The following is a 14,457-nucleotide window of genomic DNA, read 5'->3' on the forward strand; positions in this document are numbered from 1 at the left end:
CAAAGTATAAGTCCCCGCTTTTAATAAGTGTTCAAGCCAGGGAGCTGCAGGACGAACACACACTCATGCAAGGACACACTCAGGTAGGTGCTAAGTGGTGTTGGTGTCTTAGTGGATTCAAGTAGTCAGGAAGCTTTAATTAAGCAGTGCACAGCCCGAGATGGCTTTCAAGAAAGGACAGATTTAGGAGAAGCAGAACAAAAAAATAAATAAATAAACAAATAGAAATAAATGGAGGTAGAAAGCAAATTCTGAAAATTTCAACTAGCATTTACGTGTACCATTTCAATCATATAAAAAGATGCAGAAGCCCTGTGCACTCACCACTTCTCAATGCATGGCAGTCTTGCTTCATCTCTGCCCCGACCCACTTTCCCCTCCATCGTGGATTATTTTGAAGCAAATCCCAGACATCATATCATTCCCTCTGTAAATATTTCAGTATCTTACTAGCATTTGGATGTAAGCAGGATCAAATTATACAGGTCAGAGCATGTTTCAAAAAAACAGTACAAAACCCAAAATCTTGGCACAGTAAAAAGATCCCCCAAGCCTCAGCCAATGGCACTTTTATTCCCAGTTCTATTTTGTTCAGCAATATCCCAGCACATCAGAAGAATCATTAATTTATTTTTCTTTCGGAGGAGGTCAAAATAAAATGTCTATGTCCAGAAATACACGCTTTTTGCTATAATGCTTGGACTTTAACGGAATGTTGGAAGCATATGGACAAACACTTGTCCCTGTACATCTGCTACAACTTAAATATATTTCTTTATTCTATTTTCAACATAGCTCAGAGGGGTATTTCAGGAAGACACGCCTTTCTTAAACCAGAGTCCAGCCAAAATGGCCAGTGGAATCTGAGGATGGTGGGACAATCTGGGCCACAGCTGGGGGACAGGGAGAGGGGAGAGGGGAGAACAGGGTGGGGCAGGGGGCAGAGAGGGCAGAGAGGCTCTCGGGGCTCCAGCTGGATGTGAAACTGAGTGGGAGGCAAAGAATGAAAGTGGAGCATGTTAATCTTGGAACGAGGGTGAGTCATAGAGAAAATGAGATACTTTCCCAGTGATGCTTTGAATAATACCCCTTGACTGGGCAAAGAAACCAAATGAGTGTTGCTCTTGATCATGGCAGAGATAGGCTATGGCATTCAGGGTGTGTGGTTGAAGACTGGACACCCCTCTGAGCTCTTCCACTCTTCCTGGGTGACCTTCCAAATAGGAGAACATTCGCTATTTCCAGGACAGCAATTAGGACATGGGCATATCTTTGGGAGGCCACTATACAACCCATTACAGGCCCCTTCCATGTGCCAAGTATTGTCCTAAGCGTCTAGTATATGTTCACTCATCTATTTCACCACCACTCAGTGAGCTAAGTTATTATCTTGGTCCAGGCTGAGGAAAGGGAGGCACAGAGCCAGCCGGTAACTTGCAATCATGACTTAGGATAATTTGGTTTGAGTAGCAGGAAGAGGAGTGAGAGAGAAGTTTGGATGACAAGTCAAGGTTTCATGCAGGATGCCTCCACAAGATGCTGGATCTTATTCTGTGGGTTTTGAGTAAGAGGGTCACGTGAGCATTGATGTATGGGAATACTGATCAGAAAGCACTGTGCTCGGTAGATTGGAGGAGGGTGGGAGCAGGAGACCTACGAGAAGTGCTCTCACGATTGTTCTGCGTGACGGGTGGCCCTACATTAGAGGTCTGGCTGCGGAAACAGAAAGGAATACTTAACAGCTCATCCTTCTTCTCATCCCAACATGTGGAGCCAGACGGTCTTTCCCATTAGACTTAGTTCTTTCAGCTTCCTAGGTTCCACACCAGGCAGCAACTGGGAGATAAAACAATCTCCCCTGGCTCCCATTTAGCAGATACTGGTTCTTCCATTAAAGGATTGCTCTCAAAGTGGAAGGCACCTGAGCAGCAATCCCTATAGTTTGGATTGTGGTCACTTTTAAGACAATGGCACTTTGGGGACTGAAATATGTCTCTCTTGAGGTTGTGAGATGGTCAACTCTGACCTTATGATGGAATAAGCCTTGAAGCCAACACAAAGCATAAATAAAATCAATAAGAGGACTCACGGGGATGGTCTGTCAGTGCAGCTAGATCTTTGCTCTCTTCATCAGGAGTCAGCAGACAGGCAGAGGGAAGCCCGTCTAGCCTCACTTCCCAGCGCCTCTTTTGGGGGCTACTACTGCTCCTGATGCTGCCTAAATAGTAAACCTCTATGATTCATTTTATGTCTTTTAGGTTCCTTATGAGGATTTGATTGCTAACTGATGGGAAAGGCTTTTCCTGTTGGATAAGGAAAGGTTTGTGAGCAAGAGACCCCCAGTCATCCGCTACCCCTATTATTCCAGACTTCAGGAGCCATGCATGGTAGTCAGAAAAACAAAATATTTCCAAAGCTGTCAAGGAATTATTTTTTTTTTCCTGACACAGTGAAGGCAAAAACTGAAATGCATGTTTACACTTGGAGGTTGATTCATTTTAAGGAGTGCTTTCCTACAAGGATAGGAATTTGATTTCATTAAAAAATTTTAATATAGAAGTGATATCACTCACTGCAAAGTAAAATTGGAATATGGCAGATGAATATAAAATAAAAAGTAAAATCAAAACATTTTCAAGTTTGGGAATATCTTAACTCTATGGAGTAGCCTCCTTCCATGTTGGAAACAAAAAGGCCCTGGAGTTGCCACTATGGCTCAGTGGGTTAAGAATCCGAATGCAGGAGTTCCTGTTGCGGCGCAGCAGAAATGAACCCGACTAGGAACCACGAGGTTGCAGGTTTGATCCTCCATCAGTGGGTTAAGGATCTGGCGCTGCTGTGAGCTGTAGTGTGGGTTGCAGATGCAGCTCGGATTTGGCATTGCTGTGGCTGTGGTGTAGGCTGGTGGCTACAGTTCTGATTCAACCCCTAGCCTGGGAACCTCCATATGCCACAGGTGCAGCCCTAAAAAAAGGAAAGAAAAAAAAAAATAATCTGAATGCAGCCACTCAAGTCCCTGCGGAGGTGTGGGTTCGATCCCCAGTCCAGCATAGTGGGTTTGAGGACCAGGCATTGCTGCAGCTGCAGTTTGGTCATAACTGTGGCTTGCGTTCAATCCATATGCCATGGGTGCAGCCATAAAATTAAAAATTTTTTTTAAGCTTCTAATATTTTGGTTCTCAAAGTGTGGCCTGGTAAACACCAACACTGGCAGCCCCCAGGAGCCTGCCGGAAATGCAGAAGGTCAGCTTCCGCCACCATCCTTACTGAATCGGCATCTGTATTCTGAGTCACTCCAGGTCAGGGGTCAGTCTTTTCACTAATGTTAGCCCTTTAGAAGGCCTCCCAGCTGTTCAAGAAATGGACCTTTAGAGGTGGATAAAAGCAGGAGGCAAAGCAGTGAGTAATTCGCACTACAGAGTCATGTGTGACCAGGACCCAGTTTTGGAATGTACCACTAGAGAATCAGATTTGGAGTGACCTGTTAAAGAGGTGTCACTCACAAGTAGGCCACCTCCCCTTAGTCCTTATAGTAATTACACATTAATAAGAAAATCATAGAACCGGAGACCTTCAGAACTGAGATGAACCAGGGAGTTCCCTTGGTGGCTCAGCAGTTAACAAACCTGACTAGGATCCATGAGGATGTGGGTTCGATCCTTGGCCTCGCTCAGTGCATTAAGGAGCCTGTGCTGCTGTGGCTGTGGTGTAGGCTGGCAGCCGTAGCTCCGATTTGACCCCTAGCCCGGGAACTTCCATATGCCACAAGTGTGGCCCTAAAAAGACCAAAAAAAGAAAAAAAGAACTGAGATGAACCATAGAATATGTAGTAGTCAGTGCATGTGAGAACTCGAGCCTCAGACTGAGTGTGTTTCTCTCAAGTTTGGGTCTGAAGTTAAAAACCAGCATGTTGCTGGTGCAATTAGGGCCTCACAAGCAGTGGGACCTTGAGCAAATTTCTTTATTTCTTGGAGTGTCAGCCCATCATCTGTCGAGTCGGCCCTGCAAACTTCACTGGGTCATCATGTACGTAAAGAAGGGCTGTGGAAATGCTTTGAAAACACATGAGAACCCAGAAGGTTGCTGTGGCAGGTTGCAAGGATGGGTCCTGGTTTCATTCAATTAATTGCATCTTGTGTGAGGTACTATTACAGCAAAAGGGTGGTAGCCTGCTTGGAGTACAGGAAAAGGTGAGCTAATGAATACGAATGTGTGACAGTGTTTTCTATACCGTCTAGAAGAAAAGAGTCCTCGGGATTCTCATGTTTCAGTGTAGGCAGGGAACCAAGGATGTTCAATAGGCTCTGCTGAATGAGTGCACAAACTACTAAGCTGAGAATGGCAATTCAGCAACATTCATTCATGCATTCATTCAACACACACTGAGCCAGGGGGGCTGGCGATAGATGCAATAATGAACAAAAGCACATGTTGCCCTTGCTCAGGTGGAGCTTACAAACGAAGCAAATACTCAACTGGATACATACAAATTGCCTCCTTGTTCTGCGTCACAAAAGATCAGGGCAAGGAGTGGAGAGAACTTGACCTGGGCAGAGGGGTCAGAGAGCCTTCCTGAGGAACTGTCCCTTAAGCTAAGAGCCGAAGGATGAGCAAGAACTCAGGTGGGAAAGAGGGGAGCGAAGGGGGTCCCAGGCAGAGGCAACAGCGTGTGCACAGGCATTTGGGCAGGAGGGAGCACCCAGAGGCACAGTGGTGGGAAAGGCCAGGCCTGTTAGGTTGAGTGATGGGATGAGGCTGGGGAGGTCAGCCAGGGCCAGACCATGCCCAGCCTGGTGCCCTGGGGTCTGGCTCGTCTCCCAAAGGGAGCCACTGAGGAACTGCTGCTGTGATGGAGTTGGTAGCGGTGGCAGTGAAGGCTGTGTGATTTGTAAGGATGGGATGTGGGGTTTGAAAGGATCCCTCTGGCAGCAAAACGGAGTGTAACTCAGGGACACGAGGGCCGAGTGTATGGTGCAGAGACACCAGGAGACTTTCACAGCCCAGACGAGAGCAGACATGCTCCCCACCAAGGAAGCGCCAACTCCCCCAGCCTAGTTCTCTCTCCCCTCGAAGCTCTGCTTTCCAGAGGTGCTGCCCACAAGAGGGAGGCAGGCTCTGTGCCATGAGCTTCTCCCCTCTAGACAGAGAAACTGAACAAACTGGAGATTCTGGCCAGAAAATTAGTCCCTTCTGAGTCCATGTCAATCTGTTCCCCCAGGTAAAATGATAACAATGTGATTTCTGAATCTGCAAGTTAAAAATTCAGCCCAGTGGAGTTCCCTTTGTGGCTCAGCGGAAATGAATCTGACTAGCATCCATGAGGACGCAGGTTCAATCCCTGGCCTTGCTCAGTGGCTTACGGATCCGGTGTTGCCTTGAGCTGTGGTGTAGTTCTCAGACATGGCTCCGATCTGGCAGGGCTATGGCTGTGGTATAGGCCGGTGGCTACAGCTCAGATTCAGCCCCTACCATGGGAACCTCCATATGCCATGGGTGCTGCCCTAAAAAGACCAAAAAACAAAAAACAAAAAACATAAAACAAAATTCAGCCCTGGGTTCACAGTGACGCCAAGAACAGGTAACCTGAAACCTCACCCCCCCCACCCCCCCGACCCCCAGACTATCCAGTAGGCAGTACCATCTCTTTAGTCACATCTTAACTCCAGTAAAGAGGCCAGGTCTTAGACCCCCCTCATTAAAAAGAAGCGAGAAGTGAGGCCTAGAGAGTTTTAATAATTTGTCCAACGTTAGTAATTTTTAAGAACCAGTTCCCTGAAATTTCTAAAACTCATTAGGTGTGTAATACTGTCAAAATACTCTACTGGGCAATAGCATCTTTATCGACAAGGAATGGAGAGAATTACAGAAACATAAAATTTAAATTTTATTTTTTTTGGAGTTCCCGTCGTGGCGCAGTGGTTAACGAATCCGACTAGGAACCATGAGGTTGCGGGTTCGGTCCCTGCCATTGCTCAGTGGGTTAACGATCCAGCGTTGCCGTGAGCTGTGGTGTAGGTTGCAGATGCGGCTCGGATCCCGAGTTGCTGTGGCTCTGGCATAGGCCGGTGGCTACAGCTCCTATTCAACCCCTAGCCTGGGAACCTCCATATGCTGCGGGAGCGGCCCAAGAAATAGCAACAACAACAACAACAACAACAACAACAACAAAAGACAAAAGACAAAAAAAAAAAAAAAAATTAAATTTTATTTTTTTAAACTTCCATACTTTGTACTTTAACGCTCCGATCCTAGAGTAGAAGGGCTGAAGAAAGAATGAGCATTCAGCTTAAACCTTAAAACTGCACCTTCCACAATTTCTGGTATTAAACAACACTGAACCCCAGAAATTCACAAATGCTTCTACTGAGCCTTTCTGTATAGGGGTCAGGGCCTTTATTTCTAGATTTAACTTCCAGGTGTGACTGGAGATCTTAGTTCTAGTTTTCAGTCTCTACAAAAAATGAGTTTTCCTTTGCTAGTCACTCTCACCTGCCATTCTTTTTTTTTTTTTTTTTTTTTTTTTAATGTCTTTTTGTCTTTTTAGAGCTGTGCCAGCGGCATATGGAGGTTCCCAGGCTAGGGGTCTAATTGGAGCTACAGCTGCCAGCCTACACCACAGCCACAGCCATGCAGGATCCGAGCTGCCTCTTTGACCTACACCACAGCTCAGGGCAATGCTGGATATTTAAGCCACTGAGCGAGGCCAGGGATCGAACCTGCGTGCTCATGGTTCCTAGTCAGGTTTGTTAACTACTGAGCCACGAAGGGAACTCCCCTCATCATTTTTGCTTTAAGACTGAATATTAGATGGGATTTGCCATCAACCAAAGTCAAATGTAATCTGGTTTTTCACACGGTTTTCTTCTTCTATCTGTCCATGGTACAGCTTCATACAGTCATGATTTTTGATAACCAAGATTCAGAGGTGTGTCTGTGTTTAGTGAGGTTTTTTGTTGTTGTTTTGTTTTTTAAACAAGAATCCTTTAAAACCTACACTTTGGATTGATAACGTGCAGGCCAGCTCCTTGAGCTAGGAAGCTCCAGGTTGGAACTTGGCATTGAAAGAGCACGGAGAGGCCTTAGAGGGTTTTGAAATTACGAAGTTTGTGTTAAACGTTTGACTTTCACTCATATTGGCAGTCTCTTTCCAAAGGGAGCATTATTCTCTCATCTTTAAAGTATGCTGAGTTTAGTCGTTTGGATGCAAGCAAATTACCAGGAGAATTCTCAAGAATCAGGAAGAAAAAGCCAAGCCATCTTACTCAACCTGGAGTCACAACCTCCAGGAGTGTTGGTGAATAATGGCACGGTTTCCCTGCAGTGGAACTCACTCCTGGTGTGTTAACACTATGCTAAGATAACCAGCTGAAAAAGGACAAATTTGAGTCCAACTGCTAATAAAGCATTTTGACTACATAATGCTACAGGGAAGGAAAGTTTATTTGTTTGAAATGTTTTCCTGTTATGTGGATGATATTACTCTTTCTGGAGTGCATGATCATAACTTTTTCCAGCCTGGAAAATGTACCTCTGACACCCCTCCCCGCTTCTAGATTTTAAGAGTATAAAGCACATTGTCTGGAAAGTGGCTTACAAGAGAGGGGAAAAAAAAGCCTCACAAGGTAGCTTCTCCTAAGTGACTACTGTGTTGAACTGAACCTAAAAGCCTGTTTTTATATGGGGTCTAAGCATCTCCCAATTCAGTCTGCTCCGTGATTGAAAGAATTGCTCCCCTGCTTGCTCTGTATCTTGCCCTCCACATCTCCTTACTGATTCCTCTCTGAGCATTAAATTCTCACACTTGGAGGAATCTATTTTTTAAATAAAGGGACACTGCAGTCCCCAATAGGAGACTAAATGCTCTTCCAACTGCCTCCTGGCCATTTCCATAGGCTATCTCGACCCATAAGTGGCTCCCCGATTTCTATATAGGAGGAGCTGATCAGAAAGATTGAAGCAGTGGTTACACACATGACTGCATAAAGGTCGACTGTCTATACCACAGGAGAGGAGATTATGAGAGTTCCCAATCTCATCTCCCCACTCCTTAGCACCACCACCATCCAGACTTCACTTCAAATTCAGCACATTGGAGTTCCCATTGTGGCTCAGCAATTAATGAATGTGACTAGCATCCATGAGGATGCAGGTTTGATCCTTGGCCTCGCTCAGTGGGTTAAAGGATCCGGCCTTGCCAAGAGCTGTGGTGTAGGTTGCAGAGTCAGCTCAGATCCTGCATTGCTGTGGCTGTGGTGTAGGCCGGCAGCTGTAGCTCTGATTCAACCCCTACCCTGGGAACTTCCATATGCCGAGGGTGTGGCCCTAAAAAGCAAAACAAAACCCAAAACGACCGAACACCAATACAGTAAATTTAGCACATTAAAAACAGACGGTTTCCCCCCCCTTAAAAGCAGCTCCCTGCCCCCTCCTCTCAACTTCCTCATCTTTTAAAGCAGTATCTTCCTTGTCAGGTTAAAAACTATCTTTGTTAAATTCCCCTCATCAGCTTTCACTCTCCCAAGACCCAATTAATCATCAAATCCTATCAATTCTTCCTTTATAACCTCTCAGAAATCGCCCTCCAGTTCTTTTCTATTCAGCAGCACAGAAAGAGATAAGGATCTGGTTCTCTGGTTGGGGGGGGGGGGGAAGGGAGATGAGAAACATCATACACACGTGAAAAACTTTTTATAGAAATAAGAGAAATATTTTGTAAATGGGGGGGGGGCAAATAAGCCTTATATACAGACCCTGCCACTGCCTTTGTCTCACAGCAATCCAGGGCAGTTGGAGGGCCTTCCTGCTGTCCAGGGGCTGTGCTGAGCCCATTGAGAGTCCCCTTTAGGCCACTCTGACTCAAGCCACCCCTCCATAAATGAAGCAGCACGTCTTCCCTTTCAAATCAGCTAATCTCCACTCAGAGCACAGCACATATGTAACCAATCTCAACTAGTGTTGACACCATTTAATAGGGATATGTCATCATAATTTAAATGTTTTATATGTTTGTATTTTACCTCCACCTGGACAGAAGCTCATTCTTCTGTATTCTTACTGCCCCTCCCTTTCCCCATAGCAACCAACACGGGGTTCTGCTGTTTGTAGTCTCTAAATAAAATAAATGTGTGTTAAATCATAGAGTCTTAGAATTTGAGAGCCGGGAGGAATCGTAAGAATTTCTCTTGACCAATCCTTTACTTGATGAAGAAACAGGTCGAGAGAGATGAGTTGACTTGCTCAAAGCCAGACAGCTGGCTGGTGGCAAAGCAAGGGCCAGAACCCCGGTTTCTCCTGCTTTAAGTCTGTACCTAAGTGGCCCTTAGATAATCAGTGACAGAAATATACGGCTTCACGCAAGGTCTCCTGGGGATGGTGGTGATGCGGGTGCTTCGCTTTATTGAAACATTTACGAAGATTCCCTTCATCGCCTCGCAGGACCTCCTCGGACTAACTCAGCTGGGTGTTGAGCGGAGTCACAAGTTGCGTGCTGCCCTTGCTTTCGAGTCCGTCGGCCTAATCTCGGGGCTTTTTGACAGGAGGGCCCACCCGAGGGCCCCGCACACAGGGGCTCCCCCTTTCGGCCCTTCCCAGGCTGCCGCCTGTCACAGCGGCCGCGCGGCCCGCCCCACGTGGACCCGGCTCGGAGGATCAAAGTCTGTTTGCTGCCGGGCCCCGTAGGTGTGCTGGGAGCTGCGAGAACCCGCAGCGCCAGAGCAGGAGCCCCGCCACGCCGGGAGGACCCCGGCTGCCCCGCCCCGCCCCTCCCCCTCCTGCTGCACGCGGCCCGCGCCCCCCACCCTCCCCCACGACGCCAGGCGCTGCACCCGGCCGCGGCCCCCGGCCCACGCCCGGCTCCTGAAGGGAAAGGCCCCGCCCCTATCTGTTAGAGCCACGACACCGCCCCCTCCCGCCCCGCCGGGCTCCATCCAATAGTGAGCGCGGATAGGCGGGGCGCGGCGGCTGTCGTGAGGAGGTCCTGGCCAATGGGGAAGCATGCCGGGCCTGGTGGGCGGGGCGGCGAGGCCTTGTCACGCTCGGGTCCGTGTGAAAACGGGGGTTCCGAGTGCAAAGCAAAGTTTTTTTGTAAACCGTCTGCAAAGGCGGGGGGGCGAAGAAGGCGCCCGACACCGGGCCGAGTGCAGCTGCGGTTGCTGCCGCCTCTTCAGCTCTTCAGGCGTCGGCTCCTCGGTCCGAGCCACACCGGAGGGAGACCTGAGAGAGGGAGACCTGCGCGGAGAGCCGGCAGATGCTTGGAGTCTTCACAGCGCAGAGCTGCCCGTCGCCCGCCCGCTCCTGCTCCGGCTCTTGGTCCGCGGGCTCCGGGAGCCCCAGTTCCCCACCTCCGCCGCCCCGCCGTGGGTGTGGGGGCTGCTGGGGCTGAGCCGGGCCTCCGCGCCGGCTCCGAGGACAGACGCCTGAGGAGCTGCGCGCCACCGGCCCGCCGGGGACGCCCGCAGGCGCGGGGGCGCGGCGGCTTGACCCCGGGCTCGCCCCTGTCCGGCGGCGGAGGCCCCACCGCAGGCTCCCGAGCGGCCGGGCTCCGGCGGTGAGAGCCCGGCGGCGCCCTTCCTCCTCCGTGGCCGGGCCGCCGGCCCTCGGCGCCTCGCCGCCGCCGCCGCCGCCTCACGAGTGTCCGGGCCGCGCTCGGCGGGCCCCTAAGCCGCAGCCATGGGGTGCTGGGGTCGGAACCGGGGCCGGCTGCTCTGCATGCTGTTACTGACCTTCATGTTCATGGTCCTGGAGGTGGTGGTGAGCCGGGTGACCTCGTCGCTGGCGATGCTCTCGGACTCCTTCCACATGCTGTCGGACGTGCTGGCGCTGGTGGTGGCGCTGGTGGCCGAGCGCTTCGCCCGGCGGACCCACGCCACCCAGAAGAACACGTTCGGCTGGATCCGGGCCGAAGTGATGGGGGCTCTGGTGAACGCCATCTTCCTGACCGGCCTCTGCTTCGCCATCCTGCTGGAGGCCATCGAGCGCTTCATCGAGCCGCACGAGATGCAGCAGCCGCTGGTGGTCCTCGGGGTCGGCGTGGCGGGGCTGGTGGTCAACGTGCTGGGGCTCTGCCTCTTCCACCATCACAGCGGCTTCGGCAACGACTCCGGCCACGGCCACTCGCACGGGGGGCACGGCCACGGCCTCCCCAAGGGGGGCCGCGGCAAGAGCAGCCGCGCCGGCGGTAGCGACAGCAGCGCGGCCCCAGGGGAGCAGGGAACCGACCAGGAGGAGACCAACATCCTGGTGGCCAAGAGCAGCAACTCCAACGGGCTGAAATTGGACCGGACAGGTGAGGTGGTCGCCGCCGCAGGTGGTTGGCCCTGGGGAGCCCAGACCCCGGGTGGCCCCGGGCGGGGTGGCCCGCACGCCCCCTGGTGCCCAGCGGGCCGCGCCGCGCCGCACCGCCGCCTCGCCGCTCCTTCCCGGTCCCGCGCCCGCCCAGAAGGCGCGGAAACGCAGGTTTCCCCCTTTCAGCCTGGTGTCATGAGCCCGGGGACGCTTCGGGGGTTGGGGGGTGGGTGTAGACGAGGCATCGCGGCTGTGAGAGCAGACAAAGGTCAGGGGTGACCGTCAGCCCCCTGCTGTCCGCACCCCACACTTGGCTGTCTTCTCAGGCTGCCGTTTCAAGAGAGTGTCTGATTTGGGCGTTAGCAGGATCCAAACTGCTTCCTAATTCAATTTCTTGACCCTGTCGGCCCACGGAGAGAATCCCCCGCTGGTCCTTAGTTGTTGGCTGTTTGGGACCTTGCTCTGCCCAAGTAGTTCTGAGGCCCTTCCAACAAGTTTCTTGATGTATCCCGAGCCAGCTATCTAGCGATTGACTTGCCTGAGTTCAAAACCCTGGTTCAAGGTTCTTCTTAAGAACAGCCGTGTATGTTTCAGGTAATTTTCTAAAATCTAAACCAAACCCTGAAAATCTTAGACTTCGGACCTGTCTGGGCATGTTTAACATTTCACTTAGGAATTTCCATAATCATACGAAGATAAGCGATGGTAATTCAGCTTATATTTTTAATGGACAGTTTTCATTCTAAACAGTAAGTGCTTTTGAAGGAAATCTGGGAAATGGGCGTTGAAGGCGACAGAAAAAGGAATCTATCTAATACCTGACTACCCAAGCCCAGGGATGTTAACAACTTGTGTATTTCCTTCTAGATTTTTTCCATATATATTTATTCACCTAGTTTTATGCTACATAGACAGCTTTCCTTTATCCAAGATGCAGGATGTTATGTTAATGAAATTCAGGTTGTACTTTGAAGAGGTTTCGTAAACAACTGCATATCCTCTCACTCCCCCTCTAGTCTGCAAGGTGTCATTCCAAAGAAAATTAAGCTGCTCTGGTGTGTATAATTCTTTTAAAGGATCATTATGTTTGATTTAGGAAGTAGTAATGATAATGATAGTTCCAACTTTTCCTTAAGTCTCTGTGATTGTTGATAGGTTTATATTGTTGATGTGTTAGTTTCTAAACCCATTCCATTAAGAGACTCATTTATATAAATGACAAAAATGTAAAAGTTAACACCTTAATGACAAAAGATGGCTAAAGAACTGTGTCAAATTAGCCATTTGCATTAGACTTATCCATAGTTGCATTTAATTTGGGGTGATAGTGTCCAATTTAGTTTTCCTTTTGGTATATGCCAAAAAGCACACACACACACACACACACACATACAGAAAAGATGAACCTTTTTTTTGAAGTGGTAGTGTTGGACAGTGAGTGGCTAGGAGTGTTGGGGAAGCAATATCATCTTAATGACTTAATTTAGCCTGGCCATTCTGTCCTGGCTTGTTCCCAGTATGTCAATTTATATTAGATTCCTGAGCACATTTTTAAATTATGTTTTGTGAAAAATGTTCACTTCCATTTCTTAAATGGAATTAGGCAAGAATGTTTATATAAACATTTTAGATGTGTGTTTGATACGGAATCTTTATTTCTTTGTAGATCCAGAAAAGTCCAGAAGTGATGCAGTGGAAGTACAAGTGAATGGGAATCTTATCAGAGAACCGGACCAGGTGGAATTGGAAGATGATGATGATAAGGCTGGACAACTTAACATGCGTGGAGTTTTTCTGCATGTCTTTGGAGATGCTTTGGGTTCCGTGATTGTAGTAGTAAATGCCTTAGTCTTTTACTTTTCTTGGAAAGGTTGTCCTGAGGGGGAGATGTGTGTGAATCCATGTGTTCCTGACCCCTGCAAAGCATTTGTAGAGTTAATTAATAGTACTCATGCAACAGTTTATGAGGCTGGTCCTTGCTGGGTGCTATATTTAGATCCAACTCTTTGTATTGTAATGGTTTGTATACTTCTTTACACAACTTATCCATTACTTAAGGAGTCTGCTCTTATTCTTCTCCAAACTGTTCCCAAACAAATTGATATCAAAAATTTGATAAAGGAACTTCGAGATGTTGAAGGAGTTGAGGAAGTTCATGAATTACATGTTTGGCAACTTGCTGGAAGCAGAATCATTGCCACTGCTCACATAAAATGTGAAGACCCGACATCGTACATGCAGGTGGCTAAGACCATTAAGGACGTTTTCCATAATCACGGAATTCACGCTACCACCATTCAACCTGAATTTGCTAGCGTAGGCTCTAAGTCAAGTGTAGTCCCTTGTGAACTTGCCTGCAGAACTCAGTGTGCTTTGAAGCAATGTTGTGGGACACGGCCACAAGCCCAATCTGGAAAGGATGCAGAAAAGGCCCCGGCAGTTAGCATTTCTTGTTTAGAACTTAGTGACAATCTAGAGAAGAAGCCCAGGAGGACTAAAGTTGAAAACATCCCTGCTGTTGTGATAGAGATTAAAAAAATGCCAAACAAACAACCTGAATCATCTTTATGAGTCTCGAAAAAGATGTGATATTTGACTTTTGCTTTAAACTGCAAGAGGAAAAAGACTCCATTGAAACTCTATGTTTGCCAAGTAGTGTAATTGAAGTCCTTGTCTGGTCACACAGTTTAATTCTATTTTTGTAAGAACATAATGGGGCTGCTTAACAGAGTTCTATATTACAACTTTGTGGTTATTAGAGCAGAGTACAGCTATGCTGTAACAGTTTTGGAAAGCCAGTTTTAACACTATGTTACATTTTTGTTTAAAGTAAGTATAAACCTTATATAACATAATGACACTTGATTTCCAGTTTTTCCATGATAAAAAATTAATTAGGGGGATAAATAAATTAAAAATTGTTACTGGAATTTCTCTGCTTTTCTTTTCCCCCAGTATTAGATTTTATTAGAGTTATAATTGCTAGAACTTTAAAAATCATCATCAAGTTTGTTCCCTCTCACGTTTTGTATAATATTTACCTGCCTTTTGAGATCATTACATAGCATAATGGCAGCATATTTTAAGAGTGACTCATGGATATTATTAGGAAAAGTTCCTTTTGTTCTTCACATGGGGTGTTTATGATACTACAGATCAGTTACTATATCCCAT

At 48.0% G+C, this 14,457-nt stretch overlaps 1 protein-coding gene across 1 annotated transcript; it reads left to right on the forward strand.

The window, feature by feature from the left end:
- The first annotated feature begins 10,655 nt into the window (after nt 1–10,655).
- Nucleotides 10,656–14,004, forward strand: SLC30A1 (solute carrier family 30 member 1). Its single transcript, NM_001139470.1, has 2 exons — nt 10,656–11,284; nt 12,950–14,004. The coding sequence occupies exons 1-2, from the start codon at nt 10,669–10,671 to the stop codon at nt 13,852–13,854; spliced, it is 1,521 nt and encodes a 506-aa protein (NP_001132942.1). The 5' UTR covers nt 10,656–10,668; the 3' UTR covers nt 13,855–14,004.
- Nucleotides 14,005–14,457: the final 453 nt, after the last annotated feature.

This window comes from Sus scrofa, chromosome 9, assembly GCF_054392235.1.
Source record: "Sus scrofa isolate SSC_HxYL_T2T_F1_AM1 chromosome 9, Sscrofa_HxYL_maternal_Yorkshire_Landrace_v2.0, whole genome shotgun sequence".
NCBI lineage: Eukaryota > Metazoa > Chordata > Mammalia > Artiodactyla > Suidae > Sus > Sus scrofa.